The sequence below is a fragment of the Phyllostomus hastatus genome, unplaced genomic scaffold (genome assembly GCF_019186645.2).
Source record: "Phyllostomus hastatus isolate PE091 unplaced genomic scaffold, TTU_PhHast_1.1 phas_scaffold_39, whole genome shotgun sequence".
Classification (NCBI taxonomy): Eukaryota; Metazoa; Chordata; class Mammalia; order Chiroptera; family Phyllostomidae; genus Phyllostomus; species Phyllostomus hastatus.
Window position 1 is genome coordinate 2673629 of NW_025334028.1, and position 18007 is coordinate 2691635.

Consider the following 18007-nt stretch of genomic DNA (forward strand, 5'->3'; position numbering starts at 1 on the left):
ATCTCCATTGCCATGCAATAACTATCCTGTGAGATGGGTGACAAATGGTAGTGTCCTCTTTACAACTGATATAATTAAAGCACTTTAGCAAGTGATACAGTAAATTGGCATAAAAGCAGAGAAGTTATCAGAAGAATCATAATTCAGGTCACCTGACTCCTACTAAAGTGTTATTGCTATACCCTGCTACTCTTTAGCAACATCCCTTCAAAATTTCTTATGAATGCAGTTACATTGGTCAAAAATTTGCTGGTTCTAGAAGGTCATTTCTTCTCTTGGAAAAAGTTAAAAATTTTAAAAACACAAAGAAAGTTAAAAATAAGAGTTGTGCTTTGAAGAAACAAGTATCTTATTGCTGCTGATCAGTTTAAAAAATTGAATTCATAGAACTACAAACAAAATATTAAAAGCCAAGGACCAGGTACTTCAGAAAACAGTTTGGCAATTACTCAAAATGTTAAATATAGCCCTAGCTGGTCTAGCTCAGTGAATTGAGTGTGGACCTGCAAACCAAAGGGTTGCTGGTTCAAATCCCAGTCAGGGCACATGCTTTCTCATGCCACCCCAATGTGGGATGCATGAGAAGCAAACACACATTGATGTTTCTCTCCCTTTCTTCCTCCTTCACTTTTAAAAATAAATAAAATCTTTTTTAAAAAGTGTTAAATATGGATTGCCAATAGGACCCAGCAACTGTCCTCTGACATATGCCCAAGAAAAATGAAAACATGTCCACACAAAAACATGTACAAGCATGCCCATAGCAGCATAATTCACAATAGCCAAAAGGTAGAAAAACCTGTGTCCATCAACTGATGAATAAATAAACAAAATATGCATACCTGTACAATGGAGTATTACCTGGCCATAAAAAGGAATGAAGTTGTAATATACACTACAACGTGGATGAAACCAGAAAACATTCGCTCAGTGAAAGAAGCCAATCATAAAAGGCCACATATTGTGTGATCCCATTTATATGAAATGTTTGGAATAGACACTCCAGAGACAGAAATTAAAGTAGTGGTTGCCAGGAGCTGGGGGAGCGGGGTGGGGAGTGGCTGCTGACAGGTACAGGGTTTCTTCTTGGGATGATGAATATGTTCTAAAATTGACTTTGGTGATAGTTGCACAACTGTGATTATACTAAAAACCATTTTTATGGCATATAAATTATAACTCAACAAGGCTTTTTTTAAAAAATAAACTTTTATAGAGTTAAAAAAATAGTCAGAGACCAAAGGCAAGAAAAAAATCCAATAGAATGGACTGGAAATGGAAATTAGGGTGTAAGAATTTATGATTTCTAAAATGTCTACTTCCTAGATATGAATGGGCCTAGAAGCAATGACACCCCCATAATAATGAGTATTCATAGAGCCCGGGTCTGAGTTTCTAACACTGTTTGCCACTAAAAGGAATCGGGGCTCCCTGGAGAAATGGCTGATCCAGGGCTGACCCAGGCAGATATAGGCTAAGACAGAAATATCTTACTGTGCCAAAAAGCAAGACAGCCCACCTCCCCAAAAAGATGGGGCATGCCACAAGAACATAGAGCCAGTTTACAAAGACTGCTACTAGCCAAGTCCACAACAACAGAAGCATCAAAATAATTAAGGACAGCACTGAGCTATATATATCTGGTTGGCCAAAAAGTTCATATGGTTTTATTCCATAAAAGACACATTTTTCATCTTCACTAATAACTTCTTTGACTTGGCTATTTTGACTATGTCAGCTATCTCCCATGCGGTAGAATGTTGACAGTTCTTAATGCTTCAATTTGATTGCTATCAACTTTAACTAGTCTACCCGAGCATTGGCCAGAAAAAAATCTCCAGCACAAAACTTCGCAAACCACTTTTGACATATCTGATCAGTCACAGCACCTTTTCCATAATCTTTTTTTGTGTATTAGTTGTGTTTTTACCTTTCTTGAAATAATAAATCATAATATGCTGAAAATGTTGCCTGTTTTCTTCCATCTTCAATATTAAAATGGCTACACAAAGATTCACCAATTTTGATAATTTTCTTTAAATGCATGCTGATATGATAGCTGTCACAGTATAATCTAACAAAACTGTTTCAAATGAAGTTAAAGACAACTGAGCACTACTCGAGTCATCATACAGAAAAAAAATAAACGAACATTTTGGCCAACCTTTTGCCAACCCAATAAATATCATTGAAAAACAAAAACTTGCAAGTCCACATAAAGATGAAAGGATGGAAGTATGATGGATAGATGGGAAGAAAAGGCTCTTGGAGTGGAATGAGACTTCCAAATGTGAAGGGGTTAGGAGAAGGGGGCTGAAAAATTACCATTTGCAATGAAAATACACATTGGTTCAGGCAAGAATGATCAATAGATGTAAAACCTGAGGGTAAAAATAAGGTGTAGGATATTTGCGTGGTCATAAAGTATCTGCTTATTGACTGCTCATTAGTTGTTAGGTGAAAACCAGTAAATACACAGTGGAGAATCTGGACAGCACCTTGCTAGGTGACCAAAATCAACATCGACAATGAGGTCAGGTGAATATTGGATGTCTTCCAGGTTTAATACATGGAGAAGAGCAAGGAAGTACTCCATGAAGTGTTCTGGCTTGAAGTGCTGACCTGAATCCTTCAGACAAATTCAAAGTGAGAAGTGTTCTGTTAAGAAAACACCTGGCTCTGCATTCTGCAACAGTGTCAACATGATGAAAGACAGAGGAGACCGATGTGCACACCAACTAAATGCCACATGTGATTCTAAATTAAAACCAGCACCAGAGAATAACATGCTACACAAGACATTATAAAGCCAGTTAACACAACTGAAATATGAACAGTTATTTAAGAGAACAGTATCAATGTTAAACTCTTGAGTTTGATAACAATATTGTGTTTACACAGAGAATATCTTTGTCTTAGGATATACACAATGAACAGTATTAGGAGGTAAAGGACAGGATGAAGACAACCTACTCTCAAACAATTCAGAAAAATAATACAGGAAATTTACAACTGGTGAATTTGGGTAAAGAGTATATGGGAAGTTTCTGTATTATTATAATGTTCCATAAGTGTAAAGTTTTTCACAGTAAAAGTTAACAACATATTTATATAAAGTAAAAGAACAAACTATAACACAAATGCCGCAGTGGAAGTCTCTGCTTGGAGGGTAAGGGAAGGAAAGTCTGCTTCTCCTTACAGGACTTGTCTGAAAAAGTCCTTGCTCCTTCTCAGACTCTTGTGTTCCTCTTTCCTCACTCAGCTCCAGAAGTCCCTGAACGAGGTGATGAAGTCGAAAATTGAGGAAATAAGAGAGCAAAAAAGCAAAAACTGAAATGACATAGTGAGGAGGGTGAGACATCATGGAAGGCCTGGAGTGGCTATGCAGCTCCTACGAGGAACAGCTGGGCTCCTCGATCCTCCGCAAAGAACAACAGAATCGGGAAGTCACAGAGGAGGTCCAATCAGAAACATTCCTTTCCACTGTCCCCCCAAAGTGCCTCAGAAATGTGAAAAGCAGGCAGTATGTTCAAGAATCTGTGCTGGCTGATTCAGAGATGAGATCTTCATACCACACTCAAAGGAGTAGGGCTTCAAACACAGCAACTACCACTGAGAACAGGCCATGTATGTTCTAGGACAAGTCATCAAATCAGTTCAGTGACCTTCACTTGGGTGTCTTAACAAGGACAGTGTAGTTTCCCAAATGACCTTCCACGAAGGTACTAAGGGAGCAATTCCATGTGTCAGCTGTCCTATATTCATGTAGACCATTACACTTTCCATTACATTACACTTTACTTGTGCCTCATAGCAAGAGTGACAGGAGGAAGGAAGGAAGTATACAGGAAACTGTAAAAAAGAGAAAGTCTTCCACAGATGTAATAGACACTCAAAGGAACTATTGTCCCACAGAGACTTATCTCTATCAACATTTTTCAGTGTACAGCATTAAGAATTTAAGGCATTCTAAAAAAAGAAAAACATTAAGAGAGAGAACATAAAACATCTTCCCCGTGTCAATATCCTTTGTGTCAAGCAAAATGAGTGGTATGGGAACCAGAGTATCTAAGATTCCTTAGTGAGATGTGAAATCCCAATTCCTTAATCTTATTGAATTTTTAAAATCTTACTGAGATTAAAACCTTGCTAAGGGTTCTTTCACATCTTCTAAGTATGTTGTACTGGTGCCTACATAGTGGTTGCTCAATAAATTCAGGTCTACTAAAAGTAAATCTCCCAAAGACACGAAAGCAAGGTTTAGAATTTTTTAAACTTAAGTTCCTGGATCAAGCTCACTATATTGCTTGACTTCTCTGGCTTACCAGGTGAAGAATATAAACAGAAAAGACACCATTTTGCAAGAAATCTGCTCCCACCCCTTTTCAACCTGGAAGGCAAAAACCCACTTGGACTGCATTACTGAAGAGGAGCATAAGCCCTCCCAGGCTCAGCTCCCACACAAGTTGGGCAGAGTATACGCCACCCTGGGAATCCCTGTCTTCACTAATTATGAAAAAAACTATATACATACTCAAAATAACAGAAAGGCTTTCATAAATTTTGATACAGAACTTGGAAAATTAAATAGAATTTATCTATATTCTAAGGGGCAATAACTTCTATATATTTATATGGTGCTATAATTAGTTTGCAGGAGCCCACCTTATGAACTTCTTTACAATGGATTTTTGACCACATTTTCAAAGGGTAGGGAAGACAACGTTACAGCTTTAAGTCTTTCTAACACACCTTTAGTGCCAAGTACTTCAAGATCTATAAATAATTAAATGCAGATAGTCTAGAAACTCTGAGAAAAACCCTTGTAAGGTCAAATACTCATTCTTGTTTTCAATATAAGAATTAATAGCATATTAATTTTGGTAATTTACCTACTGCATCATTCCATACCTCATGGAGATAATTTTTTCTAAAGAAAGAGTCATGTATTTAGAGGTAACTTCTCTAGACTCTACATTTGCAGGGGTGCAAGTTGGGGCACCATGAGGGTGGGGGTCCGGGGAAGGAGCACAGACAGAGTCAGCTACACACACTGCTTAAAAGGATGAAGGGTAAATGATCTCAATGGATGCTTTTTGCCAGACAAGAAGGGGAGACAAACACTGATCAGAATGGTCAAGAGTGTTGTCAAGTTTATCCTGTTCTGAATATCAAAAGAATATGCAGATTCTGTTGGACCTATAAACAACAATTAGGGAAAGGAAAATGTATGGAGGCAGACAGCCTCATAGAAAACAATTATGTGTTTATTTCAGTGAAACAGAGTTAAAGAAAAAGTAATTTGGAGTGGGATAGAAGAAAGAAAGGATCAGAAACTTAAAAGGAGTGGCTTTCACTTGGACCTGTGTGGTATGTGCTGTGTTATTGTTCACACACATCTTCCTTCCCATGAATAATAACAGTCTGGGACTTCTGGAAAAACGTTTGGGACAGTGGATAAATACCAGCCATGCTTATTCAGTTACAAACCATAACATCACTGTCACATTTTTCACATTTCCTGAATCATTGACAAAATACATGAACCATTGTCACCCATCCTAGACAGTTATTTAACCTCTCTTCACTGCACAGTCATTATGAAGAACACAGGGGTAGAGCTTCACTTACATGGTTAATGAAGAGACTCTTGCGTTTTTCTCTCACTGTGAAAACAAAAGATGCAACAAAAATGTTACATGCCTGCATGTCAACCCCTTACAGGTTACTGAGGGCTAAGCCTGTGTGTCATGATCCCATTCTTCCACCAACCAACATACCCAATTGCTCCAATACCAAATATAAGAATATGTGACCTGCACACTGCAGATCAGAACCTGATTAACAGAGCAAAATATATGCCCACTTATTTAAACTATGGCATGCTAACAAACTAAAAGTAGCTATAATTAACCAAAAGGTAATACTCTTCCAATAACCAAATAAAATATTAATTACTAAATCTCATAAAACTTGTATGCATCCATTAATTTAATTTAAAATAATTAATAAATAAGAGGACAACTGATTTCCAAACAGAGCAGATCCACAAAGGTCGATACTATAGGGTGAAAGGTAAATAACAAGGCCATCACAACATTAAGATACAGGACAAAATATGCCAGAATCATTATCAACATGGAAACCAATTCCTCTCTCTCTGTGCTGGGAGCTGGGAAATAAAGCCAGACTTCTGTCTAGGAGGCCTGATGGAGCCTCTTAGAGTACCCTTGCCCTTGAGGAAGCTGAAAAAAAAAATCACAATACAAAATACCATCCTATCTCAGAGATGGAGACCTTAGTGTTTCTCAAAATGGATCCTCAGCCCAAGATGTACAAGGTTGATAAGAAACCCTAAAGAGCTTTTTCATGATCTGATGTCATTGAAGTTTGCATTTTCTTTCCTGAAGACCTAGTTTTGAAGGTATATACTAATCAATTAATGCCTTTACTGAGTAGGTAACTTTAGAAGATAGAATAGGTTTCCTTCAAAGAGGTGACCAATAATGCCACCTTGGGGTATCCTAAAATGCTAAGTAGAAATCCAGATTATCCTTTCAGTAGTCCTGCCCTGCCCCCACCCCCAAAGTCTACCTCCCAAATGAAAACTCACTAGTTTCAAGCTCTCTGTCTGACCTGAGGACAAGGAATTGTTGTGTTTTTTTAAAGATTTTACTTTTGTTTTATTTTTTAGAGAGAGGGGAAGGCAGGGAGGAAGAGAGGGAGAAAGAGAGGGAGTGAAACATCAATGTGTGGTTGCCTCTCACATGCCCCCTACTGGGGATGTGGCCTGCAACCCAGGCACGTGCCCTGACTGGAACAGAACCAGCAACCCTTTGGTTCATGGGCCGGCACTTGATCCACTGAGCCACACCAGCCAGGGCATGGAAACTGTTTTCCTAGTTTACATTTTATTCAATTTCCTTAGAAGTTCTATCCTATCTGAAGTGAGTCTGTCCCTCTTCCTACCTCAAAGATACCCTGGAATATAAAAGTAAAACCAGCCTGAGGGTATTCTTGGGAGAAAGTGCCCATAGGCCATCAGCTGAATCCATGCACAGGCCACTGGCATACACCAACCACAGAGAGAGTGTGGGCCACTTGGCTACACCTGAGGCCAGACCAGCACACCAAAAGCTCTCTAGAGTGCACAGACAACAGTTGTGGACTATGTCTGGTGAGACAGTGTAGAGGTTGCATGATTACTTTTGACCTAACTCGAAATAAGTATGCACACGTGAACCATAACAAAAAAAAACAAAAAAAAAAAAGAGGAGCTGTCGAGAAGCACTGGGTTTTAACTTCCTGGCACTATACACTCTGTGTATCTGTTCACATATATCTGTGCACATGTGTATCTTCCTTAAATTATTTCAATACTAAATTATTGTGCATCTAGTCAGGTTTGCTCAATTACATGGAGGCATGATGGCATCTTTTCATGATGATTTCCCATGGGCTGAAGGGACCTGAGAACACTTTCTACACAGGCAGCAGACCTGAAATCCCACAGACGACATTTAGCCCTTCTGAGGGTACCCAACAATCGATATGTGCAGAGGCTTTCTGTCTCCCAATTACTGGAATGGCCTCCATGGTCACCTTGTCATCCACCTCCAATAGATAAAAAGATATTCATCCATGCCTCAAGAAATATTACAGCTTCTTATATGGGTACTACTAAAAAGATTACAAATTATTCAAAAATAAGAGAGAACTGAAATATAGAATCATTAATGTTTTGACTCAAAATTTTAACAAGAAAGTTTTAAAACAAAAATAAAATCACAATACACAAATGAATAGGAATATTGTAAAAGTATATGCTATTGTTGTACATCTCCTACAAGGATAAATATCAGGGAAGAATCAGACAATTTCCATGAATCCCACTGGTTCCAATTAGAATAGTAGAAAACAGGAGATCACTAAGACTAATACAAAACATGTAAGGACAAGGTATCTGAATCTATTATAGAATACCTGTTCTTGCACAAAGGAACACCTGCACACTCCTTTATTTTCCACAGGGCAACTGAACCTGCTGAATCTTATCTGAAATCTGGCCACCTTTCTGTTATATTTTGTAATTCTGCCCCTAAGAGGACCTTTGAGAAAATCAAACCTACACAGTATCTGAGAGGCTTTTTCCACACCTGTCCCTATGACAGACCTCCTTCTGGAATGTCTCCTGAGTCTGTTACAGGGTGCAGCCAAGAGCGGGGATCCCAAATAGGCATTTGAAATGGGGTCCAGAACTCAAGGTGTCCAGGAGATTTTAAGATGTCTCCACCCCCACCCCCAGGGTGTGGGTTGGGGGAAGGGACAAATAGAGCAGGGCCATTGAGAGCTGTTTTGCATAGCAACAGCCTTGCAGCTAAGCTCTGGCGTGGTCATTTAACATATCTATAGCCTTTGGCTTGTTGCATGGATATGTTAAATAGCTGTGATCACCTCTGAGCCAGGGGAATGGAAGTAACTTCCCCACCAAGACGTAACTGGGGGGCAGGTCCCCGGAGTTACAGGGCCTGCGCAGGAGCTTGGAGATGATTGACTCCTGGACATGGGGCCATGCCTGCCCAGACTCATGATGGCAGCCCAGTAAAGCTGGAAGGATACGAGTTCTGGCATGTGAAGCCGAGTGTGAGAGGAGTCAGAAATGAGGCTGCAGAGGAAGATTGGCCACAGGGATTTAAAACCCAGACTTGGTGGCCATTGAGAGAAGGAGAACCATGCTGCTTTAAGAAGGAGAGCCATGCACAGCCCTGAGAAGGAGAACCATGCGCAGCCCTGAGAGAAGAGAGAACCATGTGGCTGTGGAGGTACAGAGAGGATCACAGCCATTGGAGAGAGAGCCACACAGCTTTAGCAGAGTAAAGACTCCCGCATCCCTGAGAGGGAGAACCACACGGCCTGGACAGAGTGGGGACTCTCCCTTCCCGCAGTCCTGAGAGAGGGAGAACCACGTGGCCTGGACAGAGTGGGGACCCCCACAGCTTTAGAAGGGGAACCACCACCTGGTTTTAGCAGAGATCCCAGCAACTCAGTTGAGGGTGCCGGGAACCCAGGGAGGTCTCCCAGTCAAGATGGAGTACTAACTGGGAAGAACCAGAGGACTGCCTGAGCCATGGATTTCTATTTCCTTTCCTGAGATACGGTACTCTGGACTGGGCAAAGGGGGAAGGAAGGAAGGACTGTGTCTGTTTGTGGGTGTTTTAAGGGACTTTAGGATTTTTGATAAAGACATTAGGTCACTACTTGAAGTTTGTATAGCATTAAATAAACATTTCCTTTACTTTTCACGAATCTCTGGCATTGAGAGACGTCTTTCCTCGGGCTGCAGACATAACGGACCCAGGGCCTTCTTTCAATAATAGTATATCGTCCCAGGCCCCCCTTGTTTGTTCTGTAACAAGTCCACAAACCAACTGCCTGTCCCCATGTAACAGGGTGCAGCCAGGGGGCCCCTGCATTAGGGATTTGTAATGGGGTCCAGAACTCAGGGTGTCCAGGAAATATTAGAAAAAATATATGATGTCCTCACTCCCACAAGTCTGAACTGGGGGGTGGGACACATGGAGCAGGACTACTGAGAGTTGTTCTGCATAGCAACAGTTTTGCAACTAACCTCAGCCATGGTTATTTAACATATCTATAACTTTTGGTTTTGCCAATATGTTAAATAGCTGTGGCCATGCTTTGAGCCAGGGAGATGGAAGTGACTTCCACCCAGGATGTAACTGGGAAGCAACTCCCCCCTGGTTACATCGCCTTTGTGAGAGCTTGGAGAGGATTCACTCCATGCCATGGGGCCCTGCCTGCCGGGACTAACTATGGCAGCCCAGTAAAGCTGGAAAAATACGGGAATGCTGGCAGGTGTAGCTGATCATGGGAGGACTTGGAAATGGGGATACAGAGGAAGGTTGGCGCTGGGATTTCAACCCAGCCACGGCAGCCACACTAGGAGAGGGCCATGCAGCTTAGGAAGCCGGAAAGCAAGATGTAGCAGTGATGCAGAGCTCTCTCTTAGCAGTTTGGAAGAATGCAGGAGAGACACTGTGGGAAAGAAAGGGGTGAAAGGACTCTTGCTGGTTAGTCATGAGAAGGTGCCATGTGGGTTTGGATTAAGAACTGGAGATCCCTGTGACACAGCTGATGGTGGTGGGAACCAAGGGAGACCTGTCAGCTGTGCATGGAGTACTGGGGAGAACCAGGAGCTACCAGAGCCACGGACTTCTTATTTCTTTTCCTGAGACCGGGCAAAGGGGAGAAGGAAGGACTCTGTGAGTTTATGGGTGTTTTAAGGGTCTTTGGGATCTTAATGAAGACATTAAGTCATTACTCTAAGTGTAGGAGGGTATAATCAGGGAGCCCCCAAAAGAAGGATTTGTAATGGGGTCCAGAACTCAAGGTATCCAGGAAATAGTAGAAAGATATATGGGATGTCCTCACCCTCTACCACAGGTATGAGTTGGGGGAAGGGACACATGGAGCAGGGCCATTCAGAGCTGTTTTGCATAGCAACAGCTTTATAGCTAACCTCTGGCGTGGTCATTTAACACATCTATAACCTTTAACTGGTTGCACAGATATGTTAAATAGCTGTGGCCATGCTCTGAGCCAGGGGGATGGAAGGAACTTCCCCCCAAGATGTAACTGGGAGGCAACTCCCCCTAGTTACAGTGCCTGCGTGAGAGCTTGGAGATGATTGGCTCCACGACAAGGGGCCACCCCTGCACAGACTCATGATGGGAGCCCAGTAAAGCTGGAAGGATATTTAAACCCAGACTTGGCAGCCATTGAAGGGAGTGCCACGTGGCTGTGGCAGTGAAGAGAACCAAGTGCTTTTTGGCAGAGTGGGGGCCAACCGTACCCCACAGCCAGGAGAAGAATCACCATGCGGCTTCAGCAGAGAACCACCACGTGGCTTTAGGTGGAGATCCTGGCAACACAGCTGATGGTGCTGGGAACTGAGGAAGGCCTCCCAGTCGAGCATTGATTACTGGGAAGAACTGGGGGCTGCCTGAGCCATGGACTTCTATTTCTTTTCCTGAGATACAGTACCCCAGACTGGGAAAAGGGGGGAAGGAAGGACTGTGTGTTTTGTGGGTGTTTTAAGGGAGTTTGGAATTTTGATGAAGACATTAAGTCATTACTCTTAAGTCTGTACAACTTGAATAAATAGTTCTTTTCCTTTTCACTAATCTCTAACATGGAGAGCTATAATTCTCTGATGAAGGGAAAGGTGAACCTAGTACAGGGGGACCCCAGGAGAAACGGGGGTCAATTTGGTAGCATTGTGGGACCCTCTTCCCTGGTGGTCAATCAGGGAAAATCATGGGAGACCACATGTGCGGTAGCTTTAAAGTAATACAATTACTTGTACATGCTCAGTAAAAGCCTACCAAAACTAGCCAGGAAGGATCCGCCCTATAAGAATAGAGTCCCTCCAGCCCATGAGGTCAATCTCTGCTTGGAGTTGGCCTGCTCCCATGTTCTCTGCTATAAACTCTGAGTGTTCAGCTCAATTCTTTGTCTGGATCACCAAGAACCTGGTTGCCTGTGACGTAAGTCTGTATAACCTTTGGGGAAAAGGAAAGGAATTATTTGTTCAATCTCTGACATTGAGAGCCGTAATTCCCTGGCAGCAGGCAAGGCAAACCTAAGGCAAGGCAAACCTAAAACAGAGGGACCCTGGGAGAAGCAGGAGGGGTGGGGGGGCCCATTCGGTAGCATATTGGTTTCCTGCCTCCATGGGTTCATTCTGTAACACCCACACATAAAAAAACCTATCATTGCAGAAGCTTATCTTCATAAGCTGCAATGTGTATAAGGCAATCTTTAAAATGAAATAGGTCTTCTCTTAGAGTATACAATTTGCATATTAAACAATTACATATATGCAGGTTCAACAGAGAAGACCTATGAGGCAAGTGACAGATACTATTTTCCTATGAACTTCAAAGTTTTATACTTTCTCTACAGGGTTGCCCTGAAATTCTCTTCTACTCTACCTCCTTCCTTCACAGAAGTAACCACTGGGGCTAGTGAAGCACTTAGGGGCTCAGAGCCAGGAAACTGAAGTTGCGGGAACCTAAAGCAGTAGCAGAGCGAGGCTGGACTGATAAAAGGAAAGATCGAACCCCCAATTTTTATACTAAACAGTCCAAGGGAAGTTCTTATATACTCATCCAAGCAGGATGTAACAACCCTGACTTTCCATTCTGGACCCTGGAGAATTAAGAGGGTAAGAGAGGAATCATTTAAACTAGAACTTTTTCTGCTAGAAATATTTGAGGTTTTCTTCATACATTATTGTGTAGGCCACCACCATAACATTAAAACCTGGCATTCCCAGTAGTGTTTTTACTAGTAAGTAGCTATGCGCAAGGATTAGGAAGTGGAACTTCAAGCAGAAAAGTTGTGTAGACCTTTACCCTATCACCCTATTTGCTCAAGTAGATGTATGTATTAATTTTGTTACAAGACTAGTAACTGAAATAATGGATGAGCTCTTACCACTTAGTATAGACAAAGGATTTAAGCAACAGGAAAATAGGCAATAGTATTCATTCTAGTAAACATGTATAACTTAGAGTGTAATGGGTGTGGAGCAAGGCTCAGAACAGGGTGAAGGCTGAGAAGTCCCTGGGAATATAGAAAATAAATAAATAATAAAAACCCTAACGTAGCTTAGGGGACAGAAGAAGCTGAACAAAGTGGTAGAGTTATTTTACATAACTATGGCAAGTTGGCCAGTTTCATAGTTATGTTAAAAAGCTGTGTAGCAAGGGAGGTGGGTGTAAGTTTAACCAGGTGCTGGAGATTAACAACTGTGTGAACGAGCTTGGAGGCAATTCCCTCTGCATCATAGGGCCACGCTTTCCTGGTCTAACAATAGCAGCTGGAGAAAGGTAGAAGGTATCAGAGGACTAGCCAACGTTACTGATTGTGGAAGTTGGAAGTGGGGTTATGAAGGAAACTCTGGGCCGGGATTTAAACTAGGCACAGCAGCCATTCACTCTCTTGGCTATGCAGGTTGAAAGGATGCAGAAGGATCCCTGATGGCCCTCCATCAGGTGCCACACAGTTTTGGATTAAAAACTGAAGAACACAGGAACATGGCTAATGGTGCTGGGGAACTGAGGGCCCTATCCAGCCAAGCACAGATTAATGGGAGATGCCTACCATGCTAAACTAAGACCAAGGGAATGTTTAGCTGCAAATTTCTGTTTTTCTTTTTCCTGAGAAACGGTACCTTTGACTGGCATATTCTAAAAACTAGCCTAATGTGATAAAAGAAAGGCAGGAGAGTGTGTGTGTGTGAGTGTTCATGGGTGTTTTAAAGGGGGTGGGACTTAACGGCAGAATTCTGCCATTATTCTAAATCTACAACTTTTAAACAAATCATTACTTTCCTTTTTACCAAGCTCTGGCATTGGGAATCTTGGCAATGGACAATCGGGCCCAGGCATCTTTCAGAACTGCATAAAGGCTGGCATTCTGTTACAATAGCATTGGGAAATAAATGGAGAATAATGACAGGTAAATATTAGACACTTAATTATCTATACTCTTTTTCTTTTTGCAGTGGATTTAGGAAATTGAGATATGTAAGCCAAAGCGGTTGAAGTTTTAAATCCTAGGGAATTCTGACATGTTGAGACAGAATAGTAAGAAGTTAGGAAAACTCCTTAGCAAGTGGAATAGGAAAAATGAGACACAGCTGAGCACAAAGGTCAAGCAATTTACAGATGGTAGCCAGGGTGAAGGCCCCCAGTGCCTGGCACGAGGCAAACTGGGAAAACAAAGACCTGGCCCTCAGGGTAATGTTAGAATTTACTGGGACTAAACCGCTGCCTGTGCTGGAACAAAGACGGTATATGTCACCTGCTAAATACCCGACCATGAGATTTCCCATTTCATTTCAGAAGCAACTGAGCCATAGCCACTGGCATTCTGCTGGAAACTGGGTGAATCTTCACTGCCCCCCCACCTTTCCCTCAAGCTTTCTACAGAGTGAGCCCTCCTGAACCAGATAACCAGGACACCTGGAGCAGATCAGCAGGGTGACTCACCCTCCTCCAAGGGTCTGCTACACACCCTAAAAGCCCTTCTACCTTTTCCCTTGTGGATGCTGTCCTTTCAGACCCAGCTTGCCTGACTGCAGTGTCCCGGCTTGAATAAAAGCCCTTAATTGTACTTTTCTGGTTCCAGGTCCAATCTTAGCCACCTTAGCTACCTAACAGGTAATATTTCCTCCCTGGAGATAACACCAAGACTTCGGTTGCATTTCAGCTCCTCGCCCCCAAAGGCAGCAAAACCAGGTGGGAGACACAGGAACCAACTGCACTGACTGAAAGGACACACCTGGAAAGCTGATGAATATGCTGCTGAAAACCCACCCCTGAAACCTCCCCTAAGATTCCCGCCTGAAAGAAAGAGATGAAAGCCTCAAGACAAAGGACACAGCAGCATTCCCTTCTTCCCACACTTCTTCCTTCACAGGCACTAGTACCCTAAATTGTGAGGCACTGGGCAGCTGGCTTCCTAGCCCAGGCTAATTTCCTGAACCTGTCCCCAAAGCTCCCTTTTCTTTCACTTCCCATTGAGCCAAGGCAGCCCAGTCTAGGCTACCCTGTTGCTTCTTCTATGCTAAGCCCACCCTTGTTTCACTGTCCCCAGCTGAAATACATGTATCCTCAAACTTCTTGCTTTGGAAAGAGACGTTCTTATATTCCAAGAATGAATCTTAAAATGGTGCTTCATTTACACATTTAAACTTCATGATTTTGAGACTGTGAAGCCAAGAGGAGGGCCCCAAATAAGAATTTGGAATGGGGTCCAGAATTCAAGGTGCCCAGGAAATATTAGGACATCCTCACCCCTGCCCCACAATAGGTATGAGTTGGGGGGAGGGACACATGGAGCAGGAACATGCAGGGCTGTTTTGTACAGCCACATCTTTACAGCTAACCTCTGGTGTGGTCATTTAGCATATCTATAACGTTTGACTGGTTGTATAGCTATGTTAAATATCTGTGGCCATGCTCTGAGCCAGGGGTATGGAAGGAACTTCCCCCCAAAATGTAACTTGAGGGCAGGTCTCTGAGTTACAGTGCCTGAGTGAGAGCTTGGACAAGATTGGCTCCATGACATGGGGCTATACCTGCCTGGACTCAATGATGGCAGCCCAGTAAACTTGGAATAATACAGGAATGCTGGCAGGTGTAACTGATTGTAGGAGGAGTAGGAAATGGGTACAGAGGAAGATTGGCTCAGGGATTTAAACCCAGACACTGCAGTCATTGAGAGAGCCATGCAGCTTTGCAGGCCCACAGCTTTAGTAGAGGGAACCACCACTCAGCTTTGGCAGAGTGGCAACCCGCCTCTGCCTCTCCCCCTCACCGCCGGCTCCCCATAGCTGTGAGGAAAGATCCACATGGTTTTGCCAGAGTGCAGACCTCCCCAGCTTCAGTGGAGAGAAGAACCATGCAGTTTTGGCCAGGTTGGGGACCTCTGCAGCTTTGGTAGAAAAGGACCATGCAGCTATGGGGTGCTCCCTTTGGCCACATGGCCTGGGAAGCAGTAGAGACTTTGCCTGGAAGAAGGGTGGAAGAACAGTTGCCAGTAGACCATGAGAAAGTGCCTCATGGCTTTGGATTAATTGGAGAGCCTGCCTGGATGGTGACGCAGCTGATGGTGTCAGGAGCCTGAATCACAGATATTTGCTTCTTTTCCTGAGTTACAGTACCCCAAATTAGGGCAGGGGGAAAAGGAAGCATTGTGGGCATCTGTGGGTATCCTAAGAGACTGATTTTAATGAAAACATTGGTCACTACTTTAAATCTGTATAGCTTTAAATAAACATTTCCTTTCCACAAATCTCTGGTATTGAGAGATGTCTTTCCTATAAGGCAGCAGACATAATGAACCTGGGGGTGTCCTTTCAGTAATAGTATATCTCCTGGCCCTCTCCTGGCCCTGTGTGTCTTTTCTGTAACAATTTGATTCATGCTATGAAACTGACACAAAAATACTGAATGAGCCATTTTAGAATAAATTTCAGACAGATTTTCAGGCAAGCTTTGGTAGAAAGGGAACTATACTGTTTATTACTTGGTATATCATTTCTCTGAAACTTCTGAATTTTTTTATGCTTTTATTGGCCGTTTCTTGCCAGTTTCTAGTCTCTACAGTTGAATCATTGTCAAAAAGAGCCAAAATTCATGAGAAAACATAAAAGGCTAGATTAATTTTGAAATCATAAACATTCCAGGAAACAGTAAAGTTTCCTAACATCCTTGTTCATCCTAGGTGACCCTGGCCATAATGACCTAAACTGTAATGGGGTGCAGCCAGGGCTCTCCACAAAGGCTGATTTGTAATGGGGTCCAGAATTTGGGGTGTCCAGGAAATATGAAAATACAGGATATCCTCACCCCCACAAGTCTGAACTTGGGGATGGGACACTTGGAGCAGGGACATTGAGAGTTATTTTGCATATTAACAGTTGGCCAGCTTCATACTTGATATGTAAAAATGGTTATTGTACATATCTATAATAGCTGGCTAGCTTCATAGGTATGTTAAGTAGCTGTGGCCATGCTTTGAGCCAGGGAGATGGGAGTGACTTCCACCCATGAAGTAACTGGGAGACAATACCCCCTGGTTACAGCACTTGCATGAGAGCTTGGACATGATTTGCTCCATGCCACAGGGCCATGCCTGCCTGGAGTACCTATGGCAGCCAAGAAAGGCTGGAAAAATACAGGAGTGCTGACAGGTGTAGTCAATTGTGGGAAGAGTCAGAAATGGGGTTGCAGAGGAAGATTCTTGCCAGGATTTAAGGCCAAGTCCAGCAGCCATGGGGGCTAACCACGGGGTTTTGGGGCTTCCTCTACCACAGAGCTTAAGAAACAGGAGAATAAGAAGTAGCAGACATGCAGAGCTCTCTTAGCAGTTCAGAAGAACGCAGGGAGAGACCATGCAGGACTAGGGATAGGGACAATGTGAGACCCTACAAGGAAGGAACGGGGTGAAAGCTCTCTTGCTGGTGGACTAAGAGAAGGTGCCACATAGGTTTCAATTAAGAACTAGAGATCCAGACTTCCAGCCAAGATGGAGGCATAGGTAGACACACTGTGCCTCCTTCCACAACCAAGATAGGGACAATGACAATTTAGAAACAGAATAACAACCAGAACTGACAGAAAATTGAACTGTATGGAAGTCGGACAACAAAGAAGTTAAAATAGACCCATTCATCCAGACCAGTAGGAGGGGCGGAGTCAGGCAGCCGGGCGTGGAGATCAGAGAGCATTGGGACCGGGTGCATAAGGCATCCGGGGCACGCGAGACTGCAGTGGGTGGACCCTGAGCGTGCAAACAGTAGCTGGCAGACCCAGGCCGAGGGGTGGCAACCGGCAGACCCAGCGAGGCAGATTGTGAAGCAAGGCACTGCACTGGGAAATAGAGCCTCGGGGCACTGACTAAAAACACCTGGGGGCCGTTGAGGCACAGGAAGAGACTCCCAGCTTCACAGGAGAGGTCCTTGGAAAGTCCCACAGGGTGCACAAGCCCACCCACATGGGAATCGGCACCAGAGAGGACCAGTTTGCTCAGGGGAAGCAGTGGAAGGGTCTGAGGTCCCACAGAGAATGGAGCAAGTGTCATTGTTCCCTCTTGGATTCCACCCCCACATACAACGTCACAACCCAGCAACTGGGGTGCCCCACCCTGGTGAACAGCTAAGGCTCTGCCCCTCACATGTAACAGGCACGACCAGACCAAAGGGAAAAAAAAAAAAAAAACGATGGCTCAAACAGAATTGAAAGACCCAGAATCAATACTTTTAAGCGACTGGGACATACCCAACCTATCAGATGCACAGTTCAAAGCACTGATGATCAAGATGCTCACAGAATTGGTTGATTTTGGTCACAAATTAGATGAACAAATGCAGGCTACAATACGAAAAATGAAGGATGCACAGGGAACCAATGGT

At 43.2% G+C, this 18007-nt stretch overlaps 1 protein-coding gene across 2 annotated transcripts in view; it reads right to left on the reverse strand.

Moving 5' to 3' along the window:
• The window catches only part of CCNY (cyclin Y), a 278861-nt gene that overhangs the window by 72061 nt on the left and 188793 nt on the right, over positions 1-18007 (reverse strand). For both annotated transcript variants that reach the window (XM_045820112.1, XM_045820111.1), the window contains exon 3: positions 5632-5666. In XM_045820112.1, coding sequence (XP_045676068.1) covers positions 5632-5666 — 35 coding nt within the window. The remainder of the gene's footprint in view (positions 1-5631; positions 5667-18007) is intronic.